The sequence below is a fragment of the Primulina tabacum genome, chromosome 6 (assembly GCF_025594145.1).
Source record: "Primulina tabacum isolate GXHZ01 chromosome 6, ASM2559414v2, whole genome shotgun sequence".
NCBI classification, from domain to species: domain Eukaryota; kingdom Viridiplantae; phylum Streptophyta; class Magnoliopsida; order Lamiales; family Gesneriaceae; genus Primulina; species Primulina tabacum.
The window spans coordinates 43,069,594-43,086,938 of NC_134555.1; the positions used below are offsets into that span (position 1 = coordinate 43,069,594).

Genomic DNA, 17,345 nt, shown 5'->3' on the forward strand with positions numbered 1-17,345 from the left:
ACATGTAACCAGCTACAGTAACAGGAGAATACAGGGGAATGGAAGAGAATGAATTTAACGTTATATAACAAGAACTAGAATCTAAGATGGTGTTGTCGGTTGGCAGGACAGATCAAAATGATTTTTCTTTCTTTTTTATTAAAAAAATATCAAAATGAATTTTGAGGTAACTGCTTGCGTTCTTCAACTACAGGTGGCAAAGCGGCAGCATTTTGGAGTATGTCAAGCAAACAAGAAGACAAAAAATTGAAAATTAGGGGGCATTCCGAGAATTGAACTCGGGACCTCTCGCACCCTAAGCGAGAATCATACCACTAGACCAAATGCCCATTTTTAACACATGTGTTCAGGTTTTAATTATTAATCATAACAATACTACTCTCGATTTTTGTTCGTTTTAAAGTGATAAAATAAAATAATAGATAGATGAACTGGTTATCTTATCCTCCTCCTGAAGGTTGAAATTACCTCCGCATTCTTTCGACTTCTGCTTCTCTTCTTTCTCAGGTACACTTCTGGCTGTCGCTATACATTTATACTTAAACATTTACCTTTACTTGCCTCAATTTGTAGTCCTCCTTGTATTACGGACGGTTGTGAATTTGGAAACACTCACTTGAATGTTGTTCTGAAATTACAACTATTTGTGTTTAGGAATCGAATTGGTTGTAAACTGGGATGTTACGCCTGTAATCTTTATGTGAGGAGAAGCGAAAGTGTGTGATGGTATTTTAGAGATATTGTTTAAATTCTGCAGGGCTTTTGAAGCTGGAGAGCAATCAATTGGGATCCGCTTGAGCAATGGCATCTCCGGTTGGCGCTTCTGTGCAGTCCAGGTGACCATGCTTGTTAAAAAATGGAAAATTTTGCTTTTGTGATCAAGGGGGTTAGACCGGAAAGTGAAAAAATAATAATAATTAAGATTTTAAGTTGAATTTTTCGTTAAATGTAAGTTTTGCCGAAAGTTTACGAGTCTGCATTTGAGGGTGTTTTTCTGCTAAATGCGTTGTATCATTTCACTTCAAATCAGTTCCCTAAGGTGCCCTTTTCTTGGGGAGGCAAATAGAATCCATGTTTCTGGGATTTCTGTTTCTCGAGTTCTGGTTGTTAGAAAGACTCTGGAATGCAAGGAATCGAGAATCGGAAAGCAGCCGATTGTGGTGCCTTCTAATGTAAATCTCACGATGGAAGGCCAAGATTTGAAAGTAAACGGTCCTTTGGGGGAGCTCGCTTTAACTTATCCCCGAGAAATAAAGCTTGAGAAGGAAGAGTCTGGATTTCTTAGGGTGAGAAAGACAGTGGAGACCAGAAGAGCCAATCAGATGCACGGATTATTCAGGTGCTTACCACTTAGTTCTTAAATATGTTTGTCTTGTTCTTTCTCTAGTATTTTTGCCTATCATGCTATCCGGATTCCGGTAGTTGTTGCGTCCTTGATTTCTACGGTTGTGTCCTCTGTTGTTTGTAACACTGATAATAAGAGTATGATGTCCCTATACATAGGATGCAGTAGCAAAGGCAGATAGGTCAATAAAAAATATTGCACTATGAACTCTTGCATTCTAATGACATCATGAAGGTTACTTCAATGCTTGTAACCATTTTTCTGTCTCTTTGTTTTCTTTTTCTCTCTTTCGCTGTCTTCTTTCTCACGTCTAAATAGAAGATTCTACATTTTCACCACTGTGCTCAAAGCCTGTAGGATTCATACATGATTACAGAGACTAGATAACAATTTTAAGACTTTGTCTTCTGATACCATGTGAGTAAGACATGAATTTTCCACTTTTATAAGATACTGAAAAATTGAAAAGAAAATATGATTGTATTGGGAATTTAGACGGGGGATATCATATTTTTCTATTATATTTATTATACATTAAATTTAGGAGGTGGGGAGGGGTGACAGCCCATATCAGCCCCCTTTTGGTTCTGCCATTGTGTGAAGTGTATTTTGAAAGAACCTATCTGGTGTTCGGAATTGCTTAAGAATTGCCAGGGATAGGTCACTTTTGCTTCCTTGTTTTATTTTGAACTTTCTCTTGTACTACTGCTTAGATGAAGTTCAGACATATTATTTCTTCTTTTTTGCTCAAAAATCTCAACGCATATCAATGATAGATACCAAATTGTTGCCTCAAAACATCCTCTTGAAGTTTTCATCTTCATTTGAGAGTCGGCATGCTTTCATCTATGTGGTAGCTTGTTGGCAACCTTCCTTTGTCATTATTTTCAGTTCTCAAAACATAGCATTAGTAAAATTCCCCAACAATAAATCGTACATAAGACAAAATGTAATCCGAATGGTCTATAACAATGCAAAGAAAAAAGGTATCGCTTGTCATGTACTGCTGCGGTCCGAAGAATGCGTGGTTGAGCACTTGGTTAATTTACAATCGAACCTCATAAAAATCATAGAGAAAGCAAACATAAACCGCATCCCTGGGCTGTTTATATTATTTTCTTTCGTTTTTACATAGATTTGTTAGATGCTGAATACTTTGCTTATGGGACATAATTTCCCAACAATTTGATCTGATATATTGTTTTGGGCCTAGGTTTTAAGGGGTTTAGTGGGCCCAACCAGAAGAGGCCCATGTGAGAGGAAAAAAAAAGAGTATTGAGGGAGGCCGTAGATGGAATTCAGTTTCATATTTTGTGTGAGGTTTTTTACTAGCTTATGCTAGGGACTGTTGCTTGTATTGAGGGAAACTCTGGGATTATCTTACCTTTTAAAAGATATATATATATATATATATATATATATATAAAATTTTGGCTCATGATTTGTGTTATTGATGTATTATCTGTGCTTGTTTCTGCATTGCAATTGTGAGTTCATTACATATAATTGTAGAGTTTTGCATCTCTTTCAGGACCCTAACCGATAACATGGTGGTCGGTGTTTCTAAAGGATTCGAGAAAAGACTTCAATTGATAGGCACTGGATATCGAGCTACGGTTGAAGGGAAAGACATTGTTCTCAATCTTGGTTTTTCTCATCCGGTAAGAATGGAAATCCCTGATGGCATCCAGGTGAAGGTGGAAGATAACACAAGAATAGCCGTTAGCGGATATGACAAGTCGGCCATTGGCCAATTCTCTGCTTCCATTCGGAAATGGAGACCTCCAGAGCCATACAAAGGTAAAGGTGTCAAATATGCTGATGAAGTTGTAAGAAGAAAAGAGGGTAAAGCAGGCAAAAAGAAGTAAACCAGACATTATTTTAGAATTCATTCCTTGCATGTCTGTAATTTTGAAGATATTTCTGATTAAAGAAAGAACAGTGCTTGTTTGTTCAATGGCAGAGGACCGATGTTAAGATATTACTCTTAACGTTGGATCTAACTAACAAAAATAGAGACGGATACCAATTGTCGCGAATCAATATAACTGAAATTGGAACATCAAAAACTAATGCCAAGTACTTGATTATTATTATATAAAAATAAAAAAGGTATAAAGGGGTTGAATAGATAGTTTTGTATCTATTTGGTTTTAAAATTTTCAGCAAATTTGTATCTAAATGAGTTTATATTCTATAGATATGAAAAGTCCCACTTGCTACAGTTAAAAGGACTGATTGATGTTTATGCTTTTAAAAAAGTTGCAAAAACTTGTGTTAGACTGGTCTCACGGGTCGTATTTTGTGAGACAGATATCTTATTTGGGTCATACATTAAAAAATATTACTTTTTATGTTAATAGTATTATTTTTTATTGTGAATATCGATGTGGTTGACCTGTTTCATAGATTAAAAATTCGTGAGACCGTCTCACAAGAGATCTACTCTTAAAAAATTAGACAAAAGTTTTCAAAAAAATATATTGAAGGAAATGAAAACCAACGTTACAAGGTGACTAAAGGCTTGGGTCGGAAGGTTTTAATAAACTCAAAAAAAAAAAAATTAGTATCAAGTTATTTTAGAGTAATTATTTTGAATTATGAAATATAAAATCCTTAAGCCTACTAATATATTCGATCCTGCAAAGAAAGAAAGAACAAAAAAAGCCTACTAATATATTACAAGGTAATAAAGATATAGATTTAATGAGGTTGCCGGATTTTAATTAATTCAATAAATCAATCCTCGCCGTTATGTTGTTGGAGATATTAATTATACTAAAAATTCAATATTCATCATTGCATTATTTCTATAATTATTATTTTATTTTATAGTGAATATATTGCATATTAATGCGTTCATTGTCCTATTATTTTCCCTTTTATAGGGTTTGGATAAATAATATTTCAATTTCAAAAGTAATATAAATATTTCTAAAAATGATGTCTATTTACATTTTCAATTCCTAAGAAATACCCAAATATAAGATTTGTTTTATCATATCCGTGAAGACACGACTGCACAGACAAGGATCTTGACATATATAATTTTTTGACATGTATCAAGATCTTGTTCGGATTCAAAATTCAAGATTTGAGCGAAAATTTAACATGTGACAAAAAATGACATATGTCAAGATCTTAACCCGTACATGGTATTAACAGCGACAAAGCCCAAGTATGGACACACTGAGCACACGTACCATGCTTTTAACAATTTTTATTTCTGTCCTTGTAAATATTTTTACTATTTTAGAATAAAATATATCCTTGATTAAACGTGTATCATGCTTAATATTTGAAATAATTTAATCAGTGACAGAATCTTGGTTAAAATTATCTAACTTTGGCTTCACAATGACTCGAACCTGATTTGACAAATATAATTTATTTTAAAATTTCTAACACTTATGTGAAGTTTATATTTTTTTCTCAAAACAAAATCGCCCTCTCGTACTTGTTTTTCCAGGGCCGACGAATTTTTATTTCCAATTATACAAAAACTGAATATGTACCAGAATGTTATAATGTTGAATGAACAAAGTTGGAAGGGGAAAAAAAGTAACCACCAAAATTTCAAACAGTAACCTGGTAGATCAATTTAAATATTAAAAAATTATAGTGTTTAAAATTTTAGTCCGGATAGAGCCATATTCTTGGCTCTGCCACTTCCCATCGTCTCAATTATTGTGTCAATCATCCACTCTCTCCTCTTTTTCTTACACTTCTTCATCGTGCATTTATCACACTCACGTTTTGGGCCTCCTCCATGCATTTGAACAGCTGTTTTTCTGGCTAATGCACGCCAAAAATGAACTTGTCAATGTCTTCTTCATTTGAAAATTTCTCACAATCCTCCCACTCTCTTTACATTACTCACTTTTTTTACTTGTGATATCCGTTGCTTCGACCTTACACCGACAACAAAATGAAAGCCCAAATCATCTCTCTGCTTATGATATTCTTTGACCCAAAGTGCCTACAAATGTTATGACCTACATTCTCACAAAGTTTATATGTTAAGGCATGTAACTTTTGCTTAGGATGTTTTTACATTCCTTCATCAAATGACCAATTCCCCTCGCCTTGACTCTATTAATCGCACATCATGGTTTCCAATTTATCACATTCTCTCTTCATATAAGTAAGGCAAAAACTTGAATGAGACGGTCTCACGGGTCGTATTTTTTGAGACAGAGATCTTATTTGGGTCATCCATGAAAAAAATATTACCTTTTATGCTAAGACTATTATTTTTTATTGTGAATATCGGTAGAGTTGACCCGTATCACGGATAAAGATTCGTGAGACTGTCTCACACAATCACATATTTTTCATGCCACAAACATACCCATTCCCACTCCATCTTCTACTCCTATCCTGTCGATCGTCACCATAGCAATCCTTATCACAAGAGCTTAATGGTGGTCACACTGACAACGTCCACTCAAAATATGTCTCTCCTATGCAAGGTACTTCTCCGAATACGCCTTATTCTTCTCAATTTCCATCTTTACTTGATCATATCACAAACACACCACCTCCATCACTATCTGTTTTTCCTTATCCCAGCTACCTTTTACCTTAGATCACCAAATTGACGACCCTTCTTCACCAACTAATTCTACCCTACTTATTGAGCGCAACGTACACTCCCACTCCCACTCACCCAACACAATCGACCCCTCTCATGCAAGCAGGTTCCAAAAATCAAAATTTCAAAACAAATCTTAAATATTCTCTATCCACAGTTGCTACACCACAGCTCCTTGAACCTATTTTTGTCTCCCAAGAACTAATTAAAATATGAGAACCACGTCAAGAAATGTATGATGGATTTAATGTTCTCTTTCGTAACGATACATGAGACCTTGTTCATTATGACCCTTATCATAATCTTATCTGCTTAAATAGGTATTTTGCATTTTAAAAAAAAATCAGATGGGTCCATTGATCGTTATAAAACACTTTTTGTTGCCAAAAGATTTCATCGACCGTGCATTGAATATCATGAGAATTTTAGTCCATTCATAAATCCTACTATTGTTATCATTCTCACCGTTTGCTATTTCTCAAGGTTGGACGTAGCGACGACTTGATGTCAATAATGCCTTTCTTCATGAGCGTCTTCAAGAAGATGTTTATATGAGCCAGCCACCTGATTTTTTTAATCTTAATCATCCTACTCATGCATGTTGTCTCCTGAAAACTCTTTATGGTCTCAAACAAGCTCTTATGCTTGGTACAATGAACTCAAACATTTTATTGCTTGCAAATGATTTTGTAAATTCTGGCTCCGACACTTCTTTATTTACTAAACTTCACAATTTTTCGATTGGTGTATACGGATGATTTTATTATTACAGGAAACAATTCAAAAGCTGTTAAAAAACCTGTTGATATATTGTTGTCTCGTTTTTCATGAAGGATCTTGGGATCTTGTCTTATTTCTTGGAGTTGAATGAAGTGATTCCAACGTCCACTGACATTGTTCTCTCACATCACAAATACGTTCATGACCTTCTCACCAAAGCAAACATGTTGAATGCTAATGCACTTTTTGTCAGAATTTTTCTCAAAAATCATGTTTCAACACATTTTTAAACATGATAAATAATACACGGAAATGAATCGAGTATTACCTCCGGCCATTGAAAATTTGTAAGTTCTCTGCTTTTCTCTGATTGAATCTTTCTAAGCACTCAATACTCTCTGTAGATGATGTATTTTTATTCTTATCATGAAGTGTGTGCTTAGGGACCTCAATCACCTATTTATAGGCGTTTATCATACCATTGATGAGTTATCGGGATCCCGATAGTCAAAAGAAGAGGCGCATGCGCGTCTCAATTTTCTAAAGTTGAGGCGGCGTACGCATATTTTGTCAAAAATTGTAGGCAAAGGCCGTTGCCATTTCCTACGCGTCTTTCCTTCTTTTGATTGATACGAGTCATTTTTCTTACATTCTCCCACTTGACCTATATATCTCATTTACCATAGGAGAAAACAAAATACATGGATCATGGCTGTAGGTAATCTTAAAACGAGTATTATCTTCCATGTATTACAATGCATTATGTATCTCAATCTGTATAACTTAATGAATAAACCTTATGTTTATTCGAGGTCCAACTTTATTGATATTTCTCGAATCAATGAATGTGTGTACAACAAATATGAGAAAATATCACATCATAGTTTCATTAATTTTTTTTATAACAAAATTACATAAATGATTCAAGTCCTATTCTTTCTGTATGATCCTTGAATTTCAATGGTAGCATGCTTTCAATCAAAGGATCTGCAATCATCAATTCGTTGCTAATGTTCTCGATAAATAATTTCTTATCTTTAACATGTTTTCGTATGGCTAAATACTTAATGTCGATGTGTCTGCGTCGACTACCACTTTTGTTATTTTTAGCCATAAAAACAACAGCTAGATATAGAATCCATAATTTTAAACCTCGAAATGAAACTCTTCAACCATACACCATGTGAGGTTGTCTCAAAACAAGAAACGAACTCAGCTTCCATAGTAGAAGTAGCAGTCAATGTCTGCTTTGCACTCTTCCAAGATACAGCTCCACCAGCTATCATGAAAATATATCTTGAAGTGGATTTTCGTGAATCAACGCAGCCAGCGTAGTCTGAATCAGATTAGCCAATTACTTCCAAATTCTCAGTTCGTCTGAACATAAGCATATAATCTTTGGTCCCAACAACAAATGCAATGTCAGGTCTAGTGCAAACCTGAGCATACATCAAGCTTCCGACAATAGAAACATAAGAAATTTTTTTCATTTGTTCCCGCTCTAGATCATTTTTTGGGCATTGACTTAAATTGAACTCATCTCTTTTCACAATGAGAGCTATACTTGGTGAACAATCTTTCATCTGATATCTCTCTAAAACTTTGTTGATATAGGTTTCTTGATATAGACCTAGAACACCTCGAATTCTGTCTCTATGTATCTTAATGTCAATGACATAAGATGCATCACTTATATCCTTCATATCAAAGTTTTTAGAGAAAAATTGTTTCACCTCATATAACAAACCCTTGTCGTTGGTTGCAAGTAATATATCATCCACATATAGAATAAGGAAACAAATCTTACTTCACTGATCTTTTGGTATATACATTGATCCATGATTTTTTCTACGAATCCGAATAAAGAGATAACATCGTGAAATTTTAAATATCATTGACGAGAAGCTTGTTTCAATCCATATATAGATTTCTTAAGCTTACATACCAAGTGCTCACCATTACTAGAGAAGAATCATTCAGGTTGTTTCATATAAACATCTTCCTCTAATTCTCCATTGAGAAAAACCGTTTTCACATCCATTTGTTATAAATATAAGTCAAAATGTTCAACTAATGCTAGAATGATACTGAGAGAATTTTTCTTAGATACAGGAGAAAAAGTTTGCTTATAGCCGATTCCTTCTTGCTGAGTGAATCTTTTAGCTACGGATCTTGCTTTATATCTTTCAACGTTGCCTAATGAGTCTTTCTTTGTTTTGAAGACCCATTTACATCCAATGACTTTTACACCTTCAGGAAACTGGACAAGATCTCAGACTCCATTAAATGCCATATAAGTAATCTTTTCTTTCATAGCATTAAACCATAGTTTTGACTCATTACAACTCATGGCTTGTAAAAACGTTTTAAGATCATTTTCGGCTCCAATGTTAAAATCTGATTCTTGTAAATACACAACATAATCACTAAATATAGCTGATCTTCTTATTTTAATATATCTCCTCAAGTTGTTCGGTTGATCAACAATTTCTTGTTGTTCTTCATTAAAAACTTGATCTACTGGATTTTCATCAGCGATTTGTGGAACTTCAATAATCGGTTGTCTAACACCCGTTTGATCTTGAGGGGTGTGAATAACGACCAATCTATCATTTGAATAGGAGGATTGTGAATTAATGTGATATTTCTCAAAAATTATGTCATTTGAATGATCATCCCACTAATCAAGTCATTCTCAAGAAATTTTGTATTTCTTGATTCCACAATTCTAGTGTTGTGAGATGGACAATAGAATTTGTACCCTTTGGATTTTTCGACATATCCAATGAAATATCCATCTATAGTTCTTTGGTCCAGTTTCTTTTTATGTGGGTTGTAAAGTCTTATTTCTGAAAGACAACCCCAGACGTGTATATGTTGCAAACTCGGTTTCCAACCTTTAAATAATTCAAATGACGTCTTTGGGACATCATTAGTTGGAACTCGGTTTAATATATACACAGCTATCTTAAGAGCTTTAGTCCACAAGGATTTAGGAAGTTTGGAGCTACGAAACATGTTCATCACCATGTCCAATCATGTTCGGTTTCTCCTCTCAGCTACGTCATTTTGGTCCGGAGAATCAGACATAGTATATTGGGCAACAATCTCATGTTCTTAGAGAAACTTCGCGAACGAACCAGGTGCTTGTCCATTCTTAGTGTATTTACCGTAATATTTTCCACCTATATCAGTTATCACGATCTTAATCTGTTTTCCACATTGCTTCTCCACTTCAGCCTTAAAAACCTTAAAGGCTTCAGGTGCTTCGTTTTTGCTATGAAGCATGTAGATATACATGTATCGTGAATAATCATCAATGAAAGAGATGAAGTATTTCAGACTTTGCATGTTCATATATATCTGGACAACAAATATCTGAATGTACGATTTCTAATATTTATGTACTCCTCTTGGCACCCTTTTTAGATTTATTGATCTGCTTTCCCTTAATGCAATCTACGAGTCTCAAAATCAGTAAAATCTAAAGTACTAAGTACTCCATCATTCACTAATCTTTTAATCCACTCTATAGAGATGTGTCTCAATCTCATGTGCCACAATATAGATGAATTTTTATTTATAACACATCTTTTAATACCTACTAGTATTTAACCTGTGCGATGCACGAAATGATATTATTAAAAATTAGTTAAAAATGAATAGATATTTAAATTGAAAAAATAATATAATTATAAAAAATAAAAACTAATTTTTTTGTTAATTTTAAAAACTTTCTTAAATACAACGCATGTCGATTAATTTTTTTGGCTAATACAATGAACATTACATCTTAGAAGGATTCAACTCATATCATTTCAGAATTCAATTTTGGAGTAGATAATTTTAGTAAGATAAATATAATAAAATTTGTTTCTAATATAATATGCAATATTGTATTATTTATAATTTAAAATTCAAATAAGACATCCCCAGGGACAAAAATTATACATTGGATGCTTTTGACAGAATTATATCATACATTAACTCTTTCAAATTATGGAAATCTCGAATTGCATGCGTTGGGTGTTAAACTATTTCTGATTATTGAGGGTAATATACATGTTTATTGAGAGTAATTTAGTGTTCATTTGAAACTCTTTTGGATCTATCTCTTTTAATTTTTTTGTGCTCTCTTATTTTAATTTTTAAGAAGACAATTCAAGATATACAATATACATATGATTTTGGAAGAAAACTACAATGCATTAATTTTTTCAAATTAAGGTAATTTCAAAATAATATGCATTTGGGATAAAAAAAATTTATGATTATTAAATGGTAATTTATTGTCATATTGGAAAATCTTGTTGTAGTGATAACTTTCAACAGTCAACCAATTTTATTATTAGAAAAATTAAATAAAATAATTAAATATTGTATTTTTTTTAGTATCTATTTTTGGCAGGAAATTACTTAAAATAACAAAATGTGTTTTTGAATTGTTTACCTCATGAGTGATACTGAACATTTTACACATTTTTTTAATTAAATTGATTGATATAATCAATGGAAAAATTTAATATATTTTATGTTTTCAATAGAGTTTAGTTTCAATTTGAGTAAAAAATAAAAAACATATAATACATAAATTACATTTGAATTAATATAAAAATTAATTAAATTCAAAATTGAATTAAACGAATTGATATAATCAATGCAAACAATAATTGAAGTGATCATTTATTGCAGTACACATATGTCAATATTCATGATATATCTGTCGTTTTTTTAGAAATGACATTTGTATTTAAAATTTATTTATACAGTGTAAAAATTTTAATGTGGTTTATGTTTTCAATAGAGTTTAGTTTCAATTTAAAAAAAAATAATAATAATAAAAGACATATAATACATAAATTATACTTGAATTAATATAAAAATGAATTAAATTCAAATTTGAACTAAATTAATTGATATAATCAATGCAAACAATAAATGAAATTATCATTTATTGCAGTACATATATTTCAATATTCATTATATATCTTTCTTTTTTTAGAAATGATATTTTGGGGGAAAATTACTATTTTTGACAAAAATTCTGCTTTATATATATATATATATATATATATATATATATATTTGAACATGCACAATGATGTTATTATTTTGTAAAGAAATAGAGAAAATACCATCAATGATTATACCATTTCCCACAATATTTGATTTATAAAATAAATTTATTGATTTATCAAAAAGTGAAAGGAATAACCAAGGGGTACAAGATTTGAAACCGAAATTAAATTCCTAGAAAACTAGGAACATAAAATGTCTTTTCCGATTTTTAAATAAAACCACTATCCAATATAAAGCAGCAAGTCTCAGTAGCCTTCACATGTGAAGACATCTTGTTTCCTGAATAGATGTTCCGCTCATTTCCTTGAGATTTCCGTAGACTTTGCATACCCTGCCAGGTATTTGTAACATGGATTGTAGAACCAGAATCAATCCACCATATATTATAAATCATATCAACCATATTAGATTCATAATTGAAATAGGAATACCTTTCTTTTCAAGTCAATCCGTAAATTTAATTCAATCATTCTTCATGTGTCCCGTCTTTTATAGAAGAAACACTTGGATTTCTTTCTTGATATCAGGTTGGGGTATGATTATTCCTTTCCATTTTCCCTTGACTTTGGCTTGCTTCTTATACTTTCCTTGTGTAGTCAGAAAAATATTATCACTCGTTTCCATTAACAACATTCCTTCCTCTTGAACACACATGGTCATTAATTCATTGATTGACCATTTATCCTCATGTGTGTTGTAGGAAATTTTGAAGAGTCTATATTGTTGTAAAAAAGTGCATAAAATGTAGTTCACAAGAAAAGTTTCAAACATTTCAAATTAACTTCCTCTTTTTCTCTGCACTTTAACACTTCTAAATGGAACCTCTATTACTGATGCTACTCAATACCGCTCCATCATTTGTACCTTACAATATCTTTCTCTCAGTCGACATGATATTGCATTTATTGTCAACTGCGTTTCTCAATTCATGCATCGCCAAACAAGTGGCCATTTATCTGCTGCTAAGGACCTATTGTATTACCTTCGTCGTACGATGACTCATTGACTTAATGTTCAAAAGGACTACTCTTTATCCCTTCACGAATTTTCAGATGCTGACTGGGCTGAAAATGTCGATGAGAGAACCTCAACCCATGCTTATGGTGTTTTTCTTGGTTCCAATGCAATATCATGGAGTTCAAACAAACAACGCTATGTTGCTCGATTCAGTCTTTGCTTGATGAGCTTGGAATCCAACGCTCCGACCCACCAACAATCTACTATGATAACATTGGCACCGCTTATCTATGTATCAGTCCTGTTTTTCATTCCGTATGAAGCACATTGCAATTAATTCAAGGATCTCTTTGTTGCTAGATCCTCGACATAAACTGAATATCGAGTAGTTGAATCGACGTCTGCTGAACTTTCTTGGATTCAATCTTTGCTTAATGAGCTTGGTATCTGATACCCCCACAAGGATCCGGGTCATTAATGATCCGGGTACCATCAAGAACCCGAGTACCACGAGGTTTCCCGAGTGATCGCCAAGCAGCCTGGTCTCCCACTCAATCTCCCGGACACTTCTCCTCTTCCCGGGCCTTCATGCAAGTACCCGGGTAACCAACTACCCGGTCACCTCGAGAAACTACACTCGAGTATGATTGATACAGGCAGTCTAATCTGTCAGAACAACTTGGGCTTGGAGTGTCCTAGAAGCCATCAGAAGCTATAAGTATGGGCAGCCGACTTGCCATACTTAGTAGGTGGCACGAAAATCGAGGTACCTACCCCATTTTTTAGTATAAATAGCAGGTATTAATGTCATTTAAGCATCCTCAAATCTTTGAACTATAAGCATTACATATATTTTCTCTCAAATATTGCTTGTGTTCATCTTCAACCTGCTGACTTTAGCATCGGAGTGGCTACGTCGGACACCTCTCCGGCGCCCATTCACGAGTTCCTTTGATTGTTTGCAGGTGTTATCATAGCCATTATCCTCATTCAAAGTTCCCAAACATTACAAATTGTTGATCTGATCCATTGGAGCTTCTTGCTCGGCTCACCCATTTCAGCGAGGTCACATCATTGGCGCCATCTATGGGAAACTTGAGTTCAAGACGTTGATATGACTCGTACAAGAAGAACCAACCAAAATAATTCTCGCGCCCAGGATGATGGAGGGCAGACTTGAAGACAAGTTGGTGTTAATAACACTGGACCAAATCTCATTACTTTGACCTCGGAAGAATTGCAAAAGATTGTATCCGATGCCATAAAGCAAGCTATGGCCAAGAAAGAAGTTTCTCATCATGTTACACCACCCGGGGATAGACAGGAGCATGAGCAGGAGCAGGAGATGAGGGAGGAGGAGCTGAGAGGAGAAGATGAGAAATCCAGCGCCGGGTCCAAATCTCCTACCGTGGCGGAAGAGTTGTTGGAATTGAGGCAGAAGATGAAGGTGCTGGAAGGACAGTTGGAGAATCGGGACACTTACCGGGCAGTCACCAGGGGATGCCCGTTTGCTGAGATCATTGTCCGGGAACCTCTTCTTGGGAATTTTAAATAAGCCAAAATAAAGGATTATGATGGCAACGCAGACCCCGAGGAACACTTGGCCAGATTTGAGAACATGGCCATGTTTCCCTGCTACACTGATAGAATTAAGTGTAAGGTGTTCCTAACAACATTGGTGGATTCGGCCCAAAGGTGGTTTGAGGGTTTGGGTCTTCAAAGTATTGGTTCTTTCAAAGATTTCCAAAAGGTGTTCTCACACCATTTCAGTAGCAGCAAAAAGTACAAGAAGACTGCTTTTAGTCTTTTCGAAGTCAAGCAGAGCCCGAAAGAGAGTCTGAGGGCTTATATCCGAAGATTCAATAGAGTGGCTCTTGACGTTCCCACTTGTGCCACTGAAACAAAGACTACCGCATTCACACAGGGCTTGAGGGAGGGGGAGTTCTTCAAATCATTGACCAAGAAAGTGCCCGGAGATTTCGAGGAATTATTATCCCGGGCAGAGAAGTATATCAATATGGTAGAAGCTCAGAAACAGAAGAGGGAGGCTGTAAGGAAGGAGAGAGTGTACCAGGTGTCTAAGCCCGAGGAGAAGGGACAGAAGAGGGGTAATCCAGGGCACTTCCCTCATCATGTGCCTTTGAAGATTGCCCAGGAAAGGGAAGTACAAGAGTGCAGTAGAGATCTGGCCCCGGACCATCAATTGTCCCAACCAGAAAAGAGAGGATTTTGCACTCTCCACAAAGTGTGCTATCATAACACCTAGGATTGCAAGACACTGAAGGGAGATTATGTTTTACCTTCTGCCCCGGGACCCAGTCACGACAACAAGAGAACGAGATTGCCACCTTGGGCATCTCGGCAACCAGGATCCAGTGCCCGAGGAGGAGGTATGAGGAGTAATCCGAGGAGTGAACCCAGGAGAAGAGGAGAGCCCGAGCCCGAGAGAAAAAAGAATTCGTCCCCTGCCACGGGGTTGATTAAAATGATATCAGGAGGTTCCATTGATGGAGACTCCAACCGGGGGAGAAAATCAAGGAGTAGGAGGGAATGTATGGAGGTAGAAGGGATAAGGAGAAATGAGGCGGTCATCAGTTTTGGCCCGGAGGATTTGAGGGGGGTGAATCTGCCCCACAATGATGCTTTGGTGATCCAAGTCCGGGTGGCTCGGGACCTCAGTGCATCCACCCGGGTCAGTTTGATTAATTGTTTAAAAGCTAATATTCATGTGTTTGCCTGGTCTCAACAGGAGTTGACAGTGATTTCTCCCTTGATATCGGAGCACCAACTAAATATTCTCCCGGGATCTCACCCGGTGAAGCAAAAGAAGAGGCACTTTGGTCCTGAAAAGGACAAAGTTATTAGTGAGCAAGTAAAAGAGCTTCTGAAGGTCGACCACATTCGGGAAATTCAATTCCCCACATGGCTATCGAATGTGGTGTTGGTGCCTAAATCTACCGGAAAATGGAGGATGTGTGTAGATTTCCGCGATCTCAATAAACTTGTCCCAAGGATCATTATCCCCTACCCAGGATTGATCAGCTGGTAGATTCTACCTCAGGTTTTGAACTACTGAGTTTCATGGACGCATACCAAGGATATCATCAAATTCCCTTGGCCAAGAGTGATCAAGATAAAGCCAGCTTATCACCTCGGGAGGTACATTTTATTATATTGTAATGCCTTTCGGGTTGAAGAATGCAGGGGCTACTTACCAACGTCTCATGAACAGAGTCTTTGAGAAACAACTGGGTCGAAATGTGAAAGTCTATATGGATGATATTTTGGGCAAGTCCAAGGAGGTTGCGGACTTTATTGTTGATATAGAAGAAACTTTTGTCACTCTCATGCATTACGGGATCAACCTCAACCCTGCCAAATGTATTTTTGGCGTAAAGAGTGGCAAATTCTTGAGATTCATAGTGACAGACCGATGGATAGAGGTGAATCAGGAAAAATTTAAATTTGTGCTGAGTATGTCATCTCCCCAATCTGTCAAAGAAGTACAGAAGCTGACCGGGAGGATTGCTTCCCTGTCTCGATTTATATCCCGGTCAGCACACAAGAGTTATCCTTTCTTCCGAGTTCTAAGGAAGGCCCAACAGTTCGGGTGGGATGAAAAATGTGAACAGACATTCCAGGACTTGAAGATTCACCTTGCCGAGCTCCCTGTGTTGGTAAAGCCAGAGCCCGGGGAAAAATCTATTTGTTTATCTTTCTACTACGAAGCATGTTGTCAGCTCGGTTCTAATAAAAGAAGAAGGCTCTGATCAAAAGCCTGTCTACTATGTCAGCCATGCTTTAAGAGGCCCCGAGCTCCGTTACAGTGAAATAGAGAAGATTGTTTTGGCCTTGATCATGACCGCCCGGAAGCTACGACCTTACTTCCTGTCACATCAAATCATTGTTCTTACCAATAGCCCTCTTGACAGGATCACAACTCATTCAGAAGTATCCGGGCGGATGATCAAGTGGACAGTAGAGTTGGGAGAATATGACATTGAGTACAAGCCTCAGGTTGCCATTAAAGCGCAAGTCTTATCAGATTTCTTGTCAGAAATGGTTCAACCCGAGGAAGAAGAAGTATGGAGAGTATTTGTGGATGGGGCGTCTAGCCTTGCTGGATGTGGAGTAGGGGTTGTAATAATATCTCCCCCGGGAGAAAGGATTAAATTATCACTAAGGATTGACTCCCGAGTAACCAATAATGAGGCCGAGTATGAGGCTGTTCTTGCAGGTATCCGAGCTGCCCGGGAAGTTGGAGCTTCCCGGATTATCCTGTATTCTGATTCACAGCTCATCACTCAACAAATAAAAGGTGTTTATGAAGCCAAGGATGATAGGATGCTCAAATATTTACAGCTCATCAAAGCCCAAGCAGAAGGTTTTGCTGATTGGAGTGTTGAACAAATACCCCGGGAGGAGAATGGCGAGGCAGATGATCTGGCAAAAATGGCTGCTTCTTTGACAGGAGTCAGCACCCGGGAGGTCCTATGTGCTTCCCAGCTTATCCTTACCACCGAGGAAGAAATATTACCCGAGCCCGAGGACTCCTGGATGACACCTCTTATCAAGTTCATTGTAAATAATGAACTACCCGAGGACAAAGCCCGAGCTCAAAAAATTAAGAGACAGACTCCCAGGTTCGTT

The 17,345-nt window shown here is 36.1% G+C and overlaps 1 protein-coding gene and 1 non-coding gene across 2 annotated transcripts; one reads left to right on the plus strand and one right to left on the minus strand.

Annotated features, from left to right (window-relative positions):
* Positions 1 to 257: 257 nt before the first annotated feature.
* Positions 258 to 329, minus strand: TRNAP-AGG (transfer RNA proline (anticodon AGG)). The gene has a single exon. It is a non-coding gene; the product is annotated as a tRNA-Pro (tRNA).
* A 65-nt stretch (positions 330 to 394) lies between these two features.
* LOC142549762 (large ribosomal subunit protein uL6c) lies at positions 395 to 3,302 on the plus strand. Its single transcript, XM_075658875.1, has 4 exons — positions 395 to 507; positions 758 to 836; positions 1,031 to 1,339; positions 2,877 to 3,302. Exons 2-4 carry the CDS (start codon positions 802 to 804, stop codon positions 3,211 to 3,213), a joined length of 681 nt encoding a protein of 226 aa, XP_075514990.1. The 5' UTR covers positions 395 to 507; positions 758 to 801; the 3' UTR covers positions 3,214 to 3,302.
* Positions 3,303 to 17,345: the final 14,043 nt, after the last annotated feature.

Bases quoted from the DNA above. Each gene is read 5' to 3' on its own strand.
- LOC142549762 (XM_075658875.1), top strand. From the start codon at position 802: ATGGCATCTCCGGTTGGCGCTTCTGTGCAGTCCAG. The intron at 837-1,030 runs GTGACCATGCTT...ACTTCAAATCAG, and splicing joins GGCGCTTCTGTGCAGTCCAG to TTCCCTAAGGTGCCCTTTTC. The intron at 1,340-2,876 runs GTGCTTACCACT...CATCTCTTTCAG, and splicing joins CAGATGCACGGATTATTCAG to GACCCTAACCGATAACATGG.